The following is a 20,227-nucleotide window of genomic DNA, read 5'->3' as shown; positions in this document are numbered from 1 at the left end:
TCACAGAGATTATCCGCACAAATGATATTTCCATTTATGGGCCACACACACTGGACTTCTTATTTTGTATTTTAGAAAGGAGCTTTTCAACTGGAGAACATATACAGGGGTAACATATGGATCTCAAAGCATTTTACAAACATTAAACCTCTTAATATCCGTGCAAGGCAGATCAGTATCATGTTCTACATTCACAGAGGGGGAAACAGGCAGAGGCTAGCCAGTTGATTTCAGAGTTGTGGAGCATCCACAGATTCCACTGATAGCAATGCAAGCTGTAGATACTCAGCACCTCTAAAAAATATCAGGTCACAGGTGACGTGACAAAGGCCACAGTGAGTCAGTGGCATATCCAGCAACAGGCCCGGACCACCTGACTGCTAGTCCCTCTGCTCTAAACAATAGACCACTCACTATATATTTTTCTGGCACTTTTGCTTCCTCAGTGACAGCTGTGTTCAATCGCCAGCTTTCCGAGTTCCCTGATTTCCCATCCTCTCCTTCTACTCAATTCTTCAGTCACTTCACAATGCTGGATTTGTGACAGCTGAATCCCGAGAAACTGACCCAGGGTCATACGCACAGGATGACATCACTGTAGCATCAAGCAGAAGGTGAAGTGGGGATGTGAAAAAGGAAACAGAGACCAGTCTCTACATATTAGCAACAGCAGCGAAGAAGAATGCTGAAGAGTGACAAGCAAAGGTAGTTTGCTCATGTGGGCTCCAGCATGAAAGTTACAAGTCACTAAGAGTCTCCCATATTTATATCTGTGATTTCTGAAGTGACATGGACCACCGATATAAGCAAATCCAATCAGTGTACAATGGACAGTGTTTAGAATTTTGGCTTGGCACCAATTTTGTGCTATTTAACCACAAAAAAAGCTAAAAGGGATTATTATAGAGCCGACTTAAAACGTGAAAAAGAAGACTACTCAGAATTAAGGTAGAGAGCCTGTCCCTAATTCACATAGGTAGTAAACAGGCCCCAGAACAGATGTTATACATCATACATGCTAAAATGCCCAATAACAAAGAGGTAGGTCAAGGATGGAGCCTTAACTTAGCATTCCCTTACCTCTGTAAATTAAAAATCAGATGCTTCTTTTTTTGATGTTATGGTTTATTTTTATACCAGCAATCAAACTTTACCAACTGAGGCTATTTTTAGAGCATACATTATTTTCAGCCAGCTAAGTTACTCACCTGTAACCAGAGTATTTCAAGACGAGCCTCTGCTGCATATTCGCATTTGTGGGCTCAAGGCACCTGCACTGCAAACTTCCAGAACCTTTTGGAAAGCAGTGTCCATTGGGGCCACTCACATCTCTTGCCCCCAGGGTTCCAAGGATTGGAAAGGGGGAGTGGCCTTAACCACCACCCCCCCGCCCCCGCTTGTTTAACACGAGACTCAAAGGTGGGCAGGTCGTGTGACTATGTAGAGGCTCATCTCGAAGATCTCTGGTTACAGATAAGCAACCTTCATTTCTTCTTCAAGTGGCCTCTGCATAGTCCCACTTGGGGGAGTTTAGCAAGCAGTACAACCCCCAGGAAGGGAGGCTGTGGAGTTGTACGTAAACAAGGAAAGCAGAACTGCCAAACAAGCATCAGCTCTGGATGCCAGGGCAGGAGAAGCAACCAATCTTGCTCTCACAAAACAAGTCTAAATGAGGGAACATTTTTGCTAAACACATGTATAGCTCCAATATCAGTAATGCAACATGATGCCATGAAGACAGAGTGACAGCATGCCAAGGACACCCCCTTTGTCCAGGATGAGGAGTGACAATTCCAGGAAGATGAAGCCCTGTGAAGTCATAATTGTGAAACAGATGAGCAACCTTTGGACCATGACAGACTAGCTCCTAGTGTGTCAGTTACTTTTCTCTAAGGGATTGGGAAACATGTAGATAAGCTGTGGCCTGATACTACAACAAGTTCTTCTGAATATGAAGACATATGATACATTCAGGGAGGCAGGTAAAGGAGGCCCAGGACAAACAGACATTCTAGCGGTCTGAAAGAGGTGGAAATCTCAGACATCTTAGACTGTTGTCTACACAAAGACGGATACCCAACCATTCACGGAGAGTAGTCATGAGAGCCAGGCATTTAATAGAACACTTGCTGCCAGAGCATGGACCAATTGATAAGGTACCTCTCAGTAAAAAATGTATTCTTTTACTCCAGTCACACTATGTGTAAAGGGACAGATCTGTGACTATGGCACACAAGGGTGCATACTACTAGGACCCTTCTGGAAATAGGAGAGTTCTGTTTCTGGAACTCAGAGATGAACATGATGAATCTCTGAGTTAGCATAGCCAGACAGCATTTTGCTCCATGCGACTGTCCTATTGTCCACATTGTACGATAGGTGAATGAGACTTGCCACATTGTGGCCAGGAAACAAATCTCACACCCCACTAAGTGTAGGTGAGGGAAATCTCAACCCTTAGGTGCAGCTGTTCCTTCCAAGATGAGAGGGATCAAAGCTATGTTTACTGAGAATTCCAAAAGTGCTAAGTCAACTGCTTCATTAGACTCCAGATCTATTTCTTCCAAGGAAAGCTTGGTAATGCTAAGGATGGGCGTCCCTATGTGTTTCCAGAACCCATACAAGGGGCTATCAAAGACACTATCCAATCCTAGACACTGCGTACTCCAGGGTGGAACTGGAAGCAGACCTGAAAAGTCTCCTTCCTGGTTTAGAATTGAAGGTAGGTAGCCCAGAGCCCAGTAATGTTCTAACAACATTTCCTCCTATGAGAGCTCAGACACATGGATCCAACCAAATATTATGATGTCAGCTTCAAGGAATATCACAGTCCCTCACATAAAGCTCTTAATCTAAAATAGGACCCACAGCGCGCTGCATCTTATTTGCAGACCCTTGGCAATGCGCCTTTTAAAACAAGGCTCTCCTTTTTTTGCCTTCGCATTCAAGGGTTACAAAGTGATTCAGTCAATAGGCCGTCCTTTCTGGAGCATCAGATGGAGCCTGTGACACTGCATCCTGTTCCTCCTATCCAGGCTGTGTTGCAGAGGCTCCGTCTCTGGAGATATTTAAGAGTAGGTTAGATAAAGGTCTATCAGGGATGGTCTAGACAGTATTTGGTCCTGCCATGCGGGCAGGGGACTGGACTCGATGACCTCTCGAGGTCCCTTCCAGTCCTATAATCTATGAATCTATGAATCAAAGAAATCTCTGAATCCGTGAATCTCAGAATCGATAGAACTGTGATGGGGATAGTACCCTCACAACCTAAGGGAGCCTTGGAGCCCAGCATCAGTTCTTAGCATGTCAGATTCTTGTAAATCTGGTTCTGGACACCTGAACTGGCCTTTAGGAATGGGCCGGGAGCCCAAGAGAACCTCAACAGTTCCCACCCAGTCCCACGGGGAACTGACAAGTCCAGGACTAAGTAAATTGGCATATACAACGTCGCATAGTAAAAGAGTTTAAGAATAGACCGATCCTCCTTGTCTCACTCCAGGGTAAGGGTCTGATAGATGGAGCGTTGGGAGGGGAAAAGCTTCTCCCAGATAAGCAGGGCATCCAGCGAGTGCTTCTGAAGACGAGTGAACCCGAAGCACAATGTGAAAATACTACGCTGTAACCAGGGCTGGCTCCAGCATTTCTGCCGCCCCAAGCAAAAACACACACAAAAAAAGCCGCGATTGCGATCAGCGGCGGCAAATGGGGGGGGGGGGGAAAGCCGCGATCGGCGGCGGCAGTTCAGCGGCAGGTCCTTCGCTCCTAGAGGGAGTGAGGGACCTGCCGTCCCCAAATTGCCGCAGGTGCCGCCCCTCTCCCTTGGCCGCCCCAAGCACCTGCTTGTTAAGCTGGTGCCTGGAACCGGCCCTGGCTGTAACAGCGAACCTGCATTCCAGACCTGATCAGAAGCTTGCAATGCATTTCCCCTTTCTAGTTTGTGAGGACCTCCAAACTGATCTGCTTGCTTTTGCCACTATGTTGGGCACAGAATCAGTCAGGCAAGCAGTTCTGCAAAGATCGTGGTGTTGTAGTACCAGAGTCCAATGACCTGGGCAGATCTGGGGCCTCAGTGGTACAGAAATCGTAGACAAGTGATTCAGCAGTAACAGATGTCAGCTCCCCATGCTGGCTAGATCCCAGGTAACCAGATCCCTTCTCGGCAACTGTGCGCAAGAGTCCATGTGTGACTGCCGCATCTGGATTCAAGCTCTGGCCCTACCTCCCATTTGGATCCAAAGATCCAAAGCCAATCACAGCTTTTTTTTTTCTCTCCTGGGCAGGTGGGGGTAACTCTAGATCTGTGCTCTGTTTGAATTCAGGTTTTGCAGCTCCCAGATCCATAGGAGGCCACCAGATCTGGATCAAGATTGTACAGCCCTGGATACATGCTGGGCCACCGAATCTAGGTTTTGCAGCCCTAGATCCACACTAGGCTGCTGGACCTGAGCTCTATGGATCCAGCTCCATTGGAAATTGGATCCAACAGCCAGAGAGCCAATTTAGGCACATAGCTAGGTATCCAGGTCAACCTGGATAGATGCAGAGACTTTTATAGTGACCAGCCTGAGATGCCTCCCATGTGCCGGGGTGCAAGAGACAGCCAAACCCGCTCCGGCAAGACAATCATTGAAGCTGACTGCGAACTTATTCAGTGCCAGCTCAGCTGACTGGAGGAACCTGCCCCCCCCCCATGAGCAGGCCCAATCTGCTCCTGTGTGTCCTGACAAAGCCCATGCTCGACAGGCATCTCCTCATGTCTTTTAAAAGAAAAACCTGGCTAAATGACAACCCATTACAAACAAAATTTGTCTCATGAATGGTTATGCTGTTCATAACTGTTGCATTGTTATCTTGTGCTCCCCAATTTTATTTGTTGCATCTGCCTGTTCTCTAATCTTATACTTTGACTGAAAGCTCTTCAGGGCAGAACCCATCTTTTTGTACCGTGTTTTTACAGTGTCTAGCACAATAGGACCCTGAGTCCAACTAGGACTCTTGGGTGCTACTGCAATATAAATAAATACGTGTGAGGATGGCTGGGACTAAGCAGGTTTCGATAGCTAGGGGAGAGAGGGGTCTGAGCAGGATTAAACACCCAAGAGGGGTGATCTGGTGCTCATAGGATATCCAAACAGCCAGTGTAACTTCAGTCACTCAGTGCTATTTAGTGAGACAGAGGATACTATGTATACTCGTTCATAAGCTGAGTATTTTTAGTAAAAAAGGGACGCATCAGAGAAGGGGGTCGGCTTATGAATGGGTATAGAGAGAGGAAGAGGTGGGACACAGCCCCCCCGCAACAGAGGGGGCAAGGAGAGACAGCACAGCCTGAAGGGAAGAGGCGGGGCCAGAGTCTCTCCACCACACTGCTCTCCCACCAGCCTCTGAAGCAGCTGAAGCTCCGGGGCTGGCAGGTTACGACCGCAGCGCCTGGCCCGCTGAAGCAGGCTGCGGCTGCACCGCCCGGCCTGCCGGCAGCTCTGGCCAGGCTAGAGCCATCCTCCCCTGGCCTGCCCCAGGCAAGGTGGGAAGGGATGGGATGGGGTTACACGGGGAGGGGTCATGTGGGGAGGGTCCCAGGTTAGGGGTGGCTTCATGTAGGGGGTGGTCACAGGGGTTACTCCCCTGACCCCCAGCTTTCCCCTCCCCGCCCCAAATTTCCCCACCAGTTGCTATCCCGGACCGTAAGGGTAAGCCGCTGGCGGGCTGGGACGTTTTGTTTACTTAGGTTTACCTCCATGCCTGAGGAGATAAACAAACCGTCCTGGCCCACCAGCGGCTTATCCTAATGGGCCGGGAGCCAAAGTCTGCCAACCCCTGAATTATAGGGTCAGCTTATGAATGGGTCATCAACATTTGCCATTTTTACTTTCCATCTTGGGGAGAGTGGGGTGTGGTGGGGTGTCAGCTTATAAACGAACCGGCTTATGATCGAGTATATATGGTATAAATGCAAAGCGAGTAAACACACCATCTCATACATGTGCACATCATGGTAGTTAAGAAGGCAGAGGAGTTATTGGCTTCTATGAATGCAAAGTATGTAGCTATTAACTCTGCTCTTCTTTTAAAATAAAGGAGTGGCTCAAGCCACACTGTACAACAATCTGAAAAAAGAAAGACTAAGTTGTTAGTGCAAAATATCAGCTGACTTAAAAAAAAAAAGCATGTTGAATTGTTCATAGTTCAAGGCTGCTTATATCAAACTTGAGCACAAAGCAGGTTTCAGAAAATTAATAAATCCAGTGGGGGGAAGAAGGGGAAACAGGGAGAGTTTATAATTAATACACTGACTGTTAGCTTACTTATACTATTTGCCACATCTATAATATTTTGAGACCAGATTTCCATGACAAGGTCAGTGCAGTTAGATATAGTTGGGAACTTGTATTGGAAGTCTCTGCATCTCAAAGATTACCTTGGAACGATGGAAAAACTCCATCATATTTGGAACAATCAATCACTGCCAAGAGAAGCACCTTCCTGCTCTGAAAGGACTGAGAGTATGTACTGTGGGGAGAGACTAATTTCCTAATAGGCCATTAAGTGAAAAGACCCAGTCAACACTAAAAATTAACTTCTCAGAAAAAAGAATTAAGGGATTTCAGGGAGGTTTGGGCATTTCTCCTTCATAAATCCAATCCACTGACATAAAAGGTCCTTCCATTATAAAGCTATTTGATATGTCAAGTTAGTGCCTCCCAAGTTCCAAAACTTCATCATTTATCAGCATTTCTCCATAAGCTGGGGTTATGGGAGCAGAAAGGGGTGAAGATGACATTGCAACCTTGCTGAAGTCCTAAAGCTTCCTATTCTCTCCTGGCTCTTCACACACACAACTCTCTAGAGTCATGCCAGTCATGATTTTCACAGGAGTGCATTTCCTCTTCTCCTTATTTTTACCCTGACGGTTTTTGCATGGACTTGCAATGCTGAGAAAGAGGCATCATTGCTAGACGATATGTCTGGAGTCAGGGCGGAGGGTAACTGTACTGAATAAGCAGGATATGCACTTCGTGAGTATTCACCATGGCTATGAAGGCCTTAATACACACTGTAGGTTTGTTCTTCAGTGACACTTTTGATTTAGCTGGCATTGGCGGCGCTGGGCAAGGGATTTGATCCCAACCCAAGGCTGAGGAGATGCAGACTTTGAGACTGATATAAAAGGTGGTGCCAAGACCGGAGTAGCAAAATGAGTTTTGGGTCCTCTGCAGAGGACTTTGGAATAGAGACTGGTTTCAGTACCCTCAATGAGCCCAGAGTATCCGATGTAGGCATGGAGAAGGCAGATGGGCCCACAGCCTGAAGTTTCTCTCTTCTAGTGCAAGGAGTGATGATGGCATGGCAAACTGCACACTGGGTTACCGGAGAGTCTCACGCAGACAGAGAAGGCACTGGCCACAGGAGTCAGTCTCTAGTATGACTGCCAAGCAGGAGGTGCATTTCTTGAAGCCCTTATGAGGGTTGGTGTCCCAAGATGGCCCATGTGAAGGGGGCCCAAGGATACCAGGATAAGGACAAGATGTGTACGCTAAACTATTCTATGCTACTCTAACCACAAGAAACAATCTAGGCCAAGGCCACAAAGGTAAATTCTGTTTACACTAGGCTACAGAGGAACTGAGGCAGTTATGGGGGGGTGGGAGGGGCGCGCACACCCTTACGTAGAGTAGGGCAAGTATGTCACTTTGCACGAGATCTCTCCTGTTTCCCCCAAGGACAAGATTTTATAAAGCAGTTCCACAGCTCTATGGCAGGGATGCCATATTCCACAAGCGGGAATACACAGAGTCCTCCAAAGAAGAATCCATTGTTAAAGTTTCACCTTCTTAATAAAATGCACTTTGCAAAACGTTTCTGTAGCACCACGACTGCTTTTGTTCACTTTAAAAAGTGATTTTTTTTTAAAAAAAAAGAAGAAATTGACAGGCTTTTCAAAATATGTATTACTTACCCTATGAGTGAGAACAAGTAATTGGAGGCCTGTAGCTTGTGTTTATTAAATGCAAAAAGGTACATTAAAGTAATGTTAGGATTGCAGTTTTAAATACATAAGAGTCATGAAATAAAGTTATGTTCTCATAGCACCTGTAACTCTGCCATCATTCTATTTATAGGACACAATCGCACAAGCCATGCACTGAAGTTACCATTACAGTATGATGAAATACTGCGTGTTGCATGAACAAGGAGGTAGAGTTTACAGTAGCCAATGGAACCATAATGGAATTATCTGATTTCCGTGCATTTAAAATCTCAATCGTCATGTTGCTTTTATGTCCTGATTTTCATTTAATTACCTCCCCCCCCCCCCCCAGGAAAATATGAAATGGAAAAGAAATGTGCCAGTGGACCCAAAACTATTCAGCTTTCTCCTACAGATTTAGCGGATACTGGGATCAGCCAATAAGGTAATTCCAATATACTAGTGACTCCACAGACAAAAGATTTTTATATAAGCATTTAGAACTTAATTTATATGATTCATTATGGTAATTTTTCTGTGAACAAGGTACGTGTCTTGTTAGATGACAGCAAGATAAAAAGCAGAAATTCTGGACAAGAGTCCATAAAACAAGTCTAGTAGCTCCGGTTGAATTGGCACTTGCGTTAGTGGAAGCTGCACACCCATTTTCCCTCAAGGAGTCTCGAGTTGCACTATGTTTGCTGAGTTGCAGGAAGTTACAAACTACTTTACTAGTTAAACACTGAATGAAATGCTCCGGTCTCCTTCCATCTCTATTTGCATCAGCTGCATTGGAGCAGACGGATAACTGTTCATTGGACTTTCTTCATTGTGTTAAAGTTTAATTCATGAACATGGTACATCTGCATTAAAAGCCCAGATATCAGCACAACTCATTTAAAAACATCATTTAGCTAACATGAATTGAACACATTTCCCCCTGTTCATAGCAGCCCTTCTAAAACATTTTTTTAAGGTTTTGATGTAGCTGGGTTTTTTTTCTTCAGTAGGGCCTTAGCTGCCACCAAAGGGATATACCTAGACTTTCAAACCCACTCACTGCTGTGGTAAATACCAGAAACTCCTGGCATCACTAGATTAACTATGGAGAAAGAGGAATATGTATAAATAGCTGAGACATTCTTTGAACAGAGTTTGCTGGCATGTTCTTCCCAATCTGAGATAAAGAGGGCAATTTGAAAATGTCGGAGTCAGAATAAGAGACATAGTGCTGATAGATTTTAACTGATACGTAAAGATTCTTACCCTGGAAACCTGAGCACAACGACACAGAGTGACCACATCCAGAAAAGAGAATATTCTGTAAAGAAAACAAAGACAAACCTTTATAAAGGGTATTTTGGTTATTTGCATCTAAAATAAAAAGAAAGTGGAAAGCTTAAAAAAACCCTGAAGATAGAAAACTTCTTTGTAATGCAGATGAAAGCTTGACTGCAAATAAAAGTGCAGACCAAGCAGTTAACAAATGAAAGCCGTCACAGATATTGGACTGCTACGAAATATTTAATCTTGTACCTTGTAGTATTTGCTGACAGAGTAAACCGAACGATTGTTTATCAAAACAGATGCTTCCTGCTACCTTGTAGCTCAGCAGTCAGAAATGTTCAATTAGTTAAGGAAACAGCAGGATAAACGATTACAGTTCAACACAAGAGAACAGTTGTACAAAATCTGTTTGTTTACCAGTGAAAAACCCCTTTATCCTTAACAATTGCATAGCTCCAATGGCACGCAGTGGAGTGCATAACAAGTTAAACACTTCAGTAAAATCTGAGGATCTGGTCCCAATTCAGGAATTTATATATAATTTCCTGTGGTAATTAAGAATTAAATACTACAATATGAGAAATGATTAAAAACAGCGTCGTCCTCATGCCCCAAGGATGAGGTGGAAGGAGTATCTTGCTTTGAAATAGAAGGTAAGTGCAATTTGCATCAAGTCAGCAGAGTTAATTAGTGTGCCTGTGTAATTGTCTAGGTCACATGTGCAGAGCCGGCTCTAACTTTTTTGCCACCCCAGGCAAAAAAGAAGAGCGCCGCCCCGCCGTAACACCCCTCCCCCCCCCAGCGCCGGGCCGCCCAAACCCCCTCCCCCTTGAGCGCTGCGCCAGGCCAGGCCGGCCAAACCCCTGCCCTCCCCCCCCCCCCCCCCCCCCCGAGCACCGGGCCGGGCCGCCCAAACCCCCGGAGCACCAGGCTGGGCCACCCAAACCCCTGCGCCGCCGAACCTGCTCTCTTCCCCCCCGCACAGTGCCGCGCCGCTGAAACACCCCCTGCGCTGCCTGGCCAAAACAAACAAAAACCCTCAAGCACCGTCCCGCCGAACTAAAAACAAAAACACTGCAAGCGCCCCCCGTCACCCCAACACTGGCTGCCCCTTCTAAGGTGCCGCCCCAAGCACGTGCTTGGTCGGCTGGTGCCTGGAGCCGGCCCTGCACGTGTGTCAGGAGTGAGCTGGCTGGGTCACTCCTACATGGAATGCCGTTCCTTTGCATGAGGGCACTCCCAAGTACTCCGAACAGCTTGGTGCGCAGAAGTTCATCTACTTATTGGCCTATTTATCAGAATCCTAGAAGCAGTTTGTCATACTTTGTTGTATTTTTCACTGGGCTCCGTTTTTCTACTCTCCAGTCATTTAAGCATACACAAATAAAGTACAAAATCCACTTAAACTCAGAGGAAATCAGGTGTTTATTAACACTGTTGAGAACCACTGGTCTAGGGGTAACAGATGGGAAGACAGGCAGGCTAACTGTGGAGAAGGGGGAAAAGCATGGTTTGGGAAACATTTGGAGCTTGGAAAATAGAGCTCAAAAAGACATTAAACAGCAAATGCTTATGGTGGCAACTATAAAATTGAATTTAATCATTAGGTCAATAGTTTCTGCAGAGATAGAACATATTTAGTGAAGAGAAAAGATTGTATACATACTCATGCATAAATGGAATGTGTGTATTCATATTTAAAATTGAAGAGTTTTTAGAAAGAAGGAAACTCATTAACATTTGCCTTATACAAGGGTTAAGGGGATAAGCTATTTTTTCCAGGTAACTATTGACAAGGTATTTTCAGTTTACTTTCATTCAAGGTGCCTTTGTTACGGGAGTAATGTTAATATAAGGTTAGAAACATCAGTGACTAATTTAACTCTACTCACCCCCAGATTTTCTCTACTGTATGTGGCTGTCAGGGATTTGGGGGTCAATTGAACTATTAAAATCCCAGAATTTTTTGCACACATTTGATTCATTTATTTTTTCCTTTTACATAACAGGATTAGTTTTATTGTGGAAATATCTAGGCAATATTTTAAAACTGCTGTGATTATTATGCAGGCTTTGCTAGTGAGGAATATGGTTAGACAATATGACCGATACACATCAAACAGTTTCAAAGTGTCATAAAGAAGACAGAGCTTCACAAACAAATGCTCCAGAGCATTAAGCTAACCCAGGAAATTAAGGCTGTCTAGATAGTCCACTGACATGTATGGCAGTAGATGGGGCACCTAAAGACTCAATGCACCCCAACAAAGCAGGAAGGTGCTACCATAATTGCTGCCAGACTTGAACTAGGAGGGACCTGGGACGAGAGATGAAGGCACTGTACAAGTTGGACAAGAATTTGGAAACCCTCCAGCAAGTTATTCCCTCCTTCACCCCTATAAGTTTACTTTAGAAAACTCCTTCTCACTCCCAAGCCTCATCAACTTCTGATCTTTCTCCAAATCGGCTAGAGAGGACGCTAAAACTGAAAAGAAGCAGGAGTGAAGAGGCAAGGACTGATAGGAACGGTGGAGTAGTACCTTATATAAAGTGGATGATTGACAAACCTCTCTGCCCACTGTTTGCTGGTTGGTGGGCACAGATACTGCAACAGTTGGGACCATGAAGCGCTCAAATGAACAGTCCTTTAGCAGAAGTAGGAGGGGGCTGGCAGCATGGTTTTCTTGGTAAGGTGTCCACTGTTCTAGACTTCAGTTACCTCCTTTGTTTGAGAGAGCCTGGATACAGTGACCTTTAAGAATATCCTGCAAGACTCCGTTCGTCCGTCCCCAAGAGAGTCTAGTGCAGTGGTTCTCAACGTGTTATGTGGGCCGCATCCAATACTATCTGCATGGCCCTGAGGATGTCACATGGGCCACAGCTGCGTGCTGATTGGGCCGCAGGTTGAGACCCACTCGTCTAGGTGTAAGAGATGGGAAGACAGGCAGGCTAACTGAGGAGAAGGGGGTTTGGGAAACACTTGGAGTTTGGAAAATATTGCTGGGTAGTTTGTTTTTCCTTGCATGATTTAGAAGCCTGGCAAGATCCCTGGGCTGAAACTGTTCTATATTAATTGTGTAACGCAGCCACAGCCTGGGACAGATGCAGAGAATAAACTGCATAAAGCAGGGGGAATGAGGCACTTAAAATAACGAACAAACACATACTGCTGACAAATGCCACTTTAGACCATGTAAGAATTAGGAGGGGTTATCAAGGCTGCTGCTGCCAGCAAACCAGCAAGACAAAGCAGTTTGTGAACATTAATGCGCATACTTGGTATTCAAAGATAGTACAATTATTTGCACAGGGTAATCTGTAGGCAGCAAAGCCAGGGGGTTGCAATTTTTCAGAAGTGGAGACTGGCAGGGCGGAATGACGTGATATGCTACAGCAAAGAGCATTATCAAAAGAGAGTGAAAAACGTTGACATTGTCATCAGTGGAAGCATGTCTGCTGCCTACCTTGAAAGGAAATAGGATATTTCTCATAAAGACAGACAAAAATTAATTCACAGACATGCGCCTCGCTGGAGGTTTCATTTGTCAACATGCTGAAGGTCACCCTCATTAGCCATGTTGTTTAGCTTTGCTGGAGGAAATAGAATTGCAAGCCCTTGTTTTCATTAACCTTGTGACCTTTGGTGTTCAACAACTCTGCACTGGCTCTTAGGTAGCTCTTTCCCCTACAGATGACAACTGGAGAGAGGGGAGCGCACCATGTGTGGGACAGAACACCAGGAAGCCTACAGCAGAGCACTGAGTGTTTTATAAGCAAAGTGGTTAAGGCCTTGTCTATTAGAGAAAGGTTTTTCGGTGTATTTTCCGCTGCTCTAACTACAGCAAAAGAGTGCTTCCACATAGCTTTGTTTATGCTGGCTTAAGCTACTTCCCTTGTGAATCACTGCATTCACAAAGCTCTGTGCTTGTTTTTTTTTTTTTAAATAACCACACAGCATTCTGGGCACATATCCCATGGTGCAATGTTCTGCCACTGGATTTTACGTATTCTATGATTTTTCTCGACGCATTGTGAAATGCCACCTGGAATTCTGGGGCTTGGGGGTCAATCTAAAACTCCCATGACTCCCCTTCTGACATCCCATAATTCATCTGTTTTCTGCAAGCCAGCATCATTTCCACGCAGCATGGAGGAAACACTGCTGAGCGCAGTGATCTGGACAGTCATTTATATAAACAGGCTCTTCCACGTGTATTGGCAGTTGTGTAGCCAGATAGCTTCGAATGAGTTGGGAGACAACCACTATCATGCCTCAATGCTGCTTATGCTTAACAATCTGTCCCACCTTGTATTTAGCCTGGACACTGGTTACTTTCTCCAGTCCTGAGGAAGAGCTCGGTGAAGCTCAAAAGCTTGTCTCTTTCACCAACAGAAGTTGGTCCAATAAAAGATTATCTCATCCACCTTGTCTCTCCTATCCTGGGACCAACACTACAACACCACTGCAAATACGCTTTTGGTAGCCAGTCCACAATAGGGTGGGAAAAGAACAGTTACTTATTCTACAGTAACTGACTCCTCAAGATGTCAGAGTGGATTTCGCTATAGGAGCACATGGGCCTCATGTGCACAAGATGAGATTTTTTTTTGCATAGTGGATCCCTTGGGGGCAGTGCATCACCCATGGCTGCCTCATGCTCCCATACAAGGACATAAAAGATGGGAGCACAGGCAACCTTCCGTCAGTTTCTTTGCAGTAAAAAAGGTCAATGTAACTGAGGATTTCTAAGAGCGGAAGGGAGAGAAGGCAGTGGGATCCACATTGACCATATCATCTCGAAGGACCACAGTTACTGCAGAGTAAGTAATCATCCTTTCAGTGTTAGTTTGGACCCCATTGTGGGAGACTGGCAAGCAACATCTCCTCAGGACAGTGGAAATGAGGAGTTCAAGCTGAATCAGTTGAACAGCGACTGAAGTACTGCTCTTCTGAACTTGGCATCTGACCTGGCAGCCAAGTCCAAGGCATGGTGTTTAACAAAGGTCAGTGAGTTGCCACCTTACAGATTTGATACAGGCACATTCTTGAAGCAGATGGAGGACATCGCTTGTGCCCTGGTGGAGTGAGAGGCTCACCAGCCAGCGAGATACGCTGTTATCCATTTCAATATTCTCTGTGAAGAGATGGCTTGACTTTTAAAACATCTGGCTAAGGCTATAAGCAGATGGGGAGACAGTCTGAACTGTTTGGTCCTTTCCATATAGATTCATAGATTCCAAGGGACCATTATCATCATCTAGCCTGAGCTCCTGTGTAACAGGCCAGAGAACTTCATAAAAGATAGGAATTATTTTGGTGGTGTGCAATTTCTCATCTCCCAGCACAGAGCCTAGTTTTGGGAAGAAGAAAGGTAGGTTGACTGACTGGTCTAGATGAAAATTTTAGACCACTTTCTGCGCTGTTTTAGGAAGGTCCAAATTAAAGTAGTAACCAAAAATAAGGGGGGTGAAGGAGGACTGGTTATGACAAAACTTGTCTAGAAGAGGAGTTTGAAGCTCAAAAGAAAAGTAGCAGATCTGACACTTAAGTTTTATCTCACTGCCACAGACAGAGGGAACCACTTTATCCTTTATGCCTTCACACAGAAGTATAAAGTGATGCAGGGTAATGAACTCTGCTAATCAGAAAATTTCAATCTCACGTGCACAGGGCACATGCACACCTGCTGTAGGATCCACACGGACATACTGGAAGTCTGACCACTTTTTTCAACCTCATTTTCTGGTCCTAAAATGCATTTCATTATTACACACAGCTCTGGCTCCAATACTGGGTTTTCAGAAAGGAATCCAATACCTTGTTTGAAAACTTTTAATAAACCCTCAGCATACAAATATCTTCCCTCAAATTAAGTATGACATCAGCCAATGTATCAGCCCTCATGTGAAGGCTACTGGCACGTTGGAAGCGAGGAAAATACGCTTATTGTCTCTCTGGATTCTTGTTACATGACACACAAGTATCTATATCTATAGGAACACAACTGCAGCTAAGTCATCACACAAGCTCACTTTCCACAAATAATTCTTCCTCCTCCATAGAAATTCCAAGCCATTAATAAATATTCCAGTAACAAGCCTGCTGGGTAGCTGTCAAACTCACTACTCTGTCCCTCTCCGCCCCCTCCCCCCCCAAGGTATAAAGGATGCTAATATGGCTGACAATTGCCCCTTTCGCCCTTGAGGATACACCTCTGAGGTCAGAGTAAACACAAAAGCACATGAAAAGTTTTCCTGATCCTAAAAGTCCATCTCTATATGGTCCAATATGCTTAGATTACAGGGTTCTTACTTTTCATTTCTCCTGCCACGCCTCCCTCAATAGCCTTCCCCGCACTCTTCTTGTAGGGTTTTTGACTGCCCTAGCTAGGACTGGTTGCTTGGGAGTGGTTGCCTGACAATGACTAGGCTCATGGAAAACAAACAATGAATTTAAAATCATGCTCTTAAATAGCTAATAAAATTACTTTTTTTTAAAAGCAAAAAAGACCCTTCTAAATGCTGTCTGCACTACTTTGTCCCTAGTCTTTTCTCATTGATACCAAACAATGACTCAGCAGAATCAGACTATGAAAAAAATACTGTTTCAGCAACAGTCACTGCTCTGCACTTTGGCTGTTTCACAACTTGGCTCCAACTTATAGCACCTCACAATTGCTGGAGAGAACACAGGGGCACACTGAATGTCCTATAGGCCGAATGACCTGAAGTTGGAGTTACTTTGGAAAACTAAGGACAGGCTTTTCTTCTCAGAGAAACTGCTAGAGGGGAAAAACAGGTTGCCCTGCATGGCTAGGCAATGATGAAACAGGGTTCCTCCTTCAATACACACACAGTATGGGTCATAATTAAATACTGGGCTTCTCCTCACCCTGGTCTGAATTATATAGTCTGCACAGTAGAAACAGAACACAAAAACCCAAGCATAGATAATCCAACCCTACTTAAAATGTAATAAACATTTCTTGTTAATATCCCATGACTGGTTTAAAATGAGAATGTACAACAGGGCAGCATTCTGTGCTTTCAGAAGTTTGGAAGAGACCTATCTGGTCCCTCCTAGATCCTACATATAGCAACATTCATTTATTAAAAAGAGCCACCTCTTGGAGTTGTTCCAAATTATTCTGGAGGCTATGCCTCAGAGCATGAAAATGTTGCACAAAACATCCTTCTAGTTCACTGTACAGCTCTACATTGTTATTTAGCAGGCTAATAAAGATAGCTATCACTCGGAATCAAACTTTGAGAAGCTGGTCAAAAAAATTAGCAGGTTATTTAATAGTATATCTGCATGAAGACTCTAGTTTTGCCTTATTGGATGAGAAAAAATCAGCTATAATTTCAAACAATCGTGAAAATACTCATTTTGTTTTTAAGTTCTACACAGCATATTTATTTTGATGAAATACATCTGCTGACATTTGACTGCTATGTTGTGGCACTTGGCCTTTTTCCTCCTCACAGAGGAGTGGCAGCAAGAATATAATACATGCTGTTTAACTTCTGTTCAAACAGTCATTGGAGGGGAGAGGCAGATACTTATCTAAATATTATCAGCATCAACCGGAGTCAAATCCGTTTGTTATGATAGAGATTAAGTCATTCCATTGGAAAGCAACAAATTATGACCATTCTTCAATAACAGTAGGACCGAGGGGTTCAGAGAAGCTTTGTGAAAGGGCAGGATACTGCCCTCTCCGGAGGTACTAGCACAGTCTACAGCAAGGCAAGTAGCCACAATAAATTCTATGAAGAAATGCCCAGCACATTTCTATCCTTCCAACTTCTTCAAATCCAGTCAGGATTTTTTAAGAGATTCCTTCCTCGCTCCAATCACCACCACCATTTCCTCTGACACCACTGAGAGTTTTACCTTTGACTTCAAGGTGAGCTGGATGAGGCCTTTGAAGATATGCAGCTGTCAAAAGACTACCATCCGATTTATCACCTTGACTTTCAACCCAGTGAAATGCTATGCAAATCATAAGAACAGCCATATTAGGTCAGACCAACGGTGCATCTAGGCCAGTGTCCTGTCTTCCAACAGTGGCCAATGCCAGGTGCCCCAGAGGGAATTAACAGAACAGGGAATCATCATGACCCATCCCCTGTCGCCCATTCCCAGCTTCAGGGAAACAGTCAAGCTTTGTTCCCTTCTAATTAAATTGGTTCCTATGGCCTGACCAAGTAGGCACAGACTAGAGTTTGCTGCGCCTCTCATTGGTGAACCATTCAATTGTGTTCTGTTCTTCACTCATTTGGAGCAGAATTAAAGCCAGCGAAGGAGAAATCAATATGGAGGTAGATGCAAAGCCACTGCGCTGTGTGCTGAGGCAAGGCAGGAGATTATGGGGCAGCAGAGCGGGGACTGAACAGAAGGCGATCAAACCATGAGAGGGGAGGATTTTAAAGCTGAGTGACCTTATTGGGAACCAATTTGGAAAAGGCAAACTCCTTAGGGCCAGGGAGACCAGGCCAGAGAAATGTATATTTGAGGAGTAAAAATTCCTTAGGAAACTAGTAGATACCACCATTTCTCTAGGGAAAAAAACTCTTTCAGACTTTCCGATGGAGGTTGGCCTACATTCAAAGTCAATTGGCAGCTTGCTTTAACATATGAATGCCCTTTCTCAACGGACTATCGATGCAATCATGTTAGATAGTACAGAAACTATTGGCATGCGGCTATTTTGGCAAAACAGATGTCTAAATTAACCACAACTAGTGCCAAAAATGAAACATGAATTCACCTTTCAGAGTCAATAAGCCAGCTGTTGGCCTGTCTCAGGGAGGGTGCATCTAAATTCACTGCTACACAAACCCAGGAGCTAGACATTGTCCAAATAGAAGTTGGTGGCTCTGCGGGAATGAGAAGGCGATAAACTGAATTCCACCTTTGGATGGTTTGGCTCTTTTAGAAATGTACATTTTTTTAAAAGGTGTAAGCCCCTAGAAACTCATCTGGCAGTCGCAGAGAGAAGCAGCTGAAGCAGGTACAGCAATAATGGGGGGTTAGGAGGGGGCAGAGAGAAGGGAGGAGCAGAGACCCAGCCTAAGTACCTCAACCCTAATGCTCCCTGGACTCAGATCTGTGCAGAGACTTTTGGTGCAGCAGGGTCCACGCCATTCCACCCCTTACTCCAGCCATAGAAACTTGGGAGCAAACACTGCTAGGAGGAGCCAGCCAGAGACTCAGATGGGCAGAAGCAGAGAGTAGCAGCTGAAGCAGGGACATGCAGACTCTGATATCATCAGAAGGCCAGGGGGGAGAGGTGGGGGGAGAGGGGTGTGTACTTTTTAAAATAGCTTTTGTTGTGGACATTCTTCCTTTTTTGCTGATTGGCTGTTCGACTCCAGTCTTTCCTGCCCCTTCCCTTACAGTCGCTTTATTCCAGCCTCACATCCCGTCTTCCATGTACCCCTTATTTTCTACCCCCCTTTAATGTGACCTCTAGCATCCTTGTCTCTTGAAATAATCCTCTCCCAACAAAGCTCCACCCTGCAAAATTAAAAAACAACAACAAAATCATGGAACTGACATGGCTTTTGTGAAACTTCATAGTGTTCACCTGTTTGTATGTTACATCCCTCCCCCCGCAAACCTTTGTCTGTCTTGTCTATTTAGATTGTAAACTCTTCAGGACAGCGCTCTTATTCTATATTTGCACACTGAAATTCCTAGGCACTACCATAATACAAAAATATTTGGGGCAAACCCTGGAATTTGAATGGAGATTTCAACAGCAAGATCATACAGATTGATAATTACACTGTACAACTGGCTTCTCTTAGAGGGATACACTCACAGAATGCAAGAGTCAAGTCACTATTTCCAACAATATTGTGGGCCATGTAGCCACAGCAGAACTGCTTAGTCACTGGTTTAAAATCTCCTGCTCAGGATTCAAAAGAGAGATAAGCATTTAGCAGATTTGCTCCCATATAAATTCAAATCAAGCACAGCTTTTTGGATTGAGCAGGGGGATGGAAATCACAGACTCTAAACCCAGAAGAGACCATTGTGATTATCTGACCTCCTGTGTAACAGGCCTCAGAACGTCCTCAAAATAGTTCTTAGAGCACGTCTTTTAGAAAAAGATCCAATCTCGATTTAAAAATTGACCTTGGTAAATTGTTCGAATGGTTAATTACTCACTGTCAAAAATTACGCCTTATTTCCAATCTGGAACACTTAAATTACTTTTAATCTGTGCCTCCATTTCCGTATCTGTAGAAAGGGCAATGATTCCATTCCTATGTATTCACAAAAGTGTTTAGATAAAGACCATTTGAAGATGTAAAGTACTATAAGTCTTCACCAAAAACCTCAGCAGCTAGGTAGGATGAGAGAATGATAATGAAGTCACACAGATTTCTACACTGTGTGGGTGACAAGGCCTATTGTCTGCCCATTTTGCATCCTCCCACAACTGAATGGGCTCAAGTACAGTTTTTCACTTCGCAACCACATACATGAGACGTCAATACCATCCTCAGAATGACCGAACTGGGGAACAAGAAATTATCCAGCAGCGTTGCTTACACACACGCGTCTTTGTCTTGTAGACACTGACATTCATTTACAGGAGATCCCCCTAGATAAATGCATCCAAGTCTCTTTCAAAGGCTGCACTGTCAAACTGCACTAATTAATTTTCACAGAATGCAAATGGTGGATTCCAGCACTCCAACCCTTACTTATGAACTTTACCAAGGAAAAGGGATATCAAGGGATGAACTACTAGTAACCTTCCCATACTAAAATTGCATCCAGCCCTGGGATCTTTGTCTGCACTATTGCTTCCATTGACTAACACAAGTGTGAGTTTTTTGAGAGTGCAAAATACCCTAGTAGACATGACCAGAGAGAGAAAAAGCTCTTCCTCCTAACATCTAGGATAAACTTCTAGTCCTTAACTTCCAGTTGCAACCACTTCCCTAGATTCA

The 20,227-nt window shown here is 44.4% G+C and overlaps 1 protein-coding gene across 8 annotated transcripts in view; it reads right to left on the bottom strand.

Annotated features, from left to right (window-relative positions):
• FBXL20 (F-box and leucine rich repeat protein 20) overlaps positions 1-20,227 on the bottom strand; it is a 68,252-nt gene that overhangs the window by 25,810 nt on the left and 22,215 nt on the right. For all 8 annotated transcript variants that reach the window (XM_065577441.1, XM_065577446.1, XM_065577444.1 and 5 more), the window contains one exon: positions 9,236-9,290. In XM_065577441.1, coding sequence (XP_065433513.1) covers positions 9,236-9,290 — 55 coding nt within the window. The remainder of the gene's footprint in view (positions 1-9,235; positions 9,291-20,227) is intronic.

The sequence above is a fragment of the Chrysemys picta genome, chromosome 24 (genome assembly GCF_011386835.1).
Source record: "Chrysemys picta bellii isolate R12L10 chromosome 24, ASM1138683v2, whole genome shotgun sequence".
Classification (NCBI taxonomy): Eukaryota; Metazoa; Chordata; order Testudines; family Emydidae; genus Chrysemys; species Chrysemys picta.
Note: the sequence above shows the minus strand (reverse complement) of the source record. Positions and strands in the feature narration are given on the sequence as shown.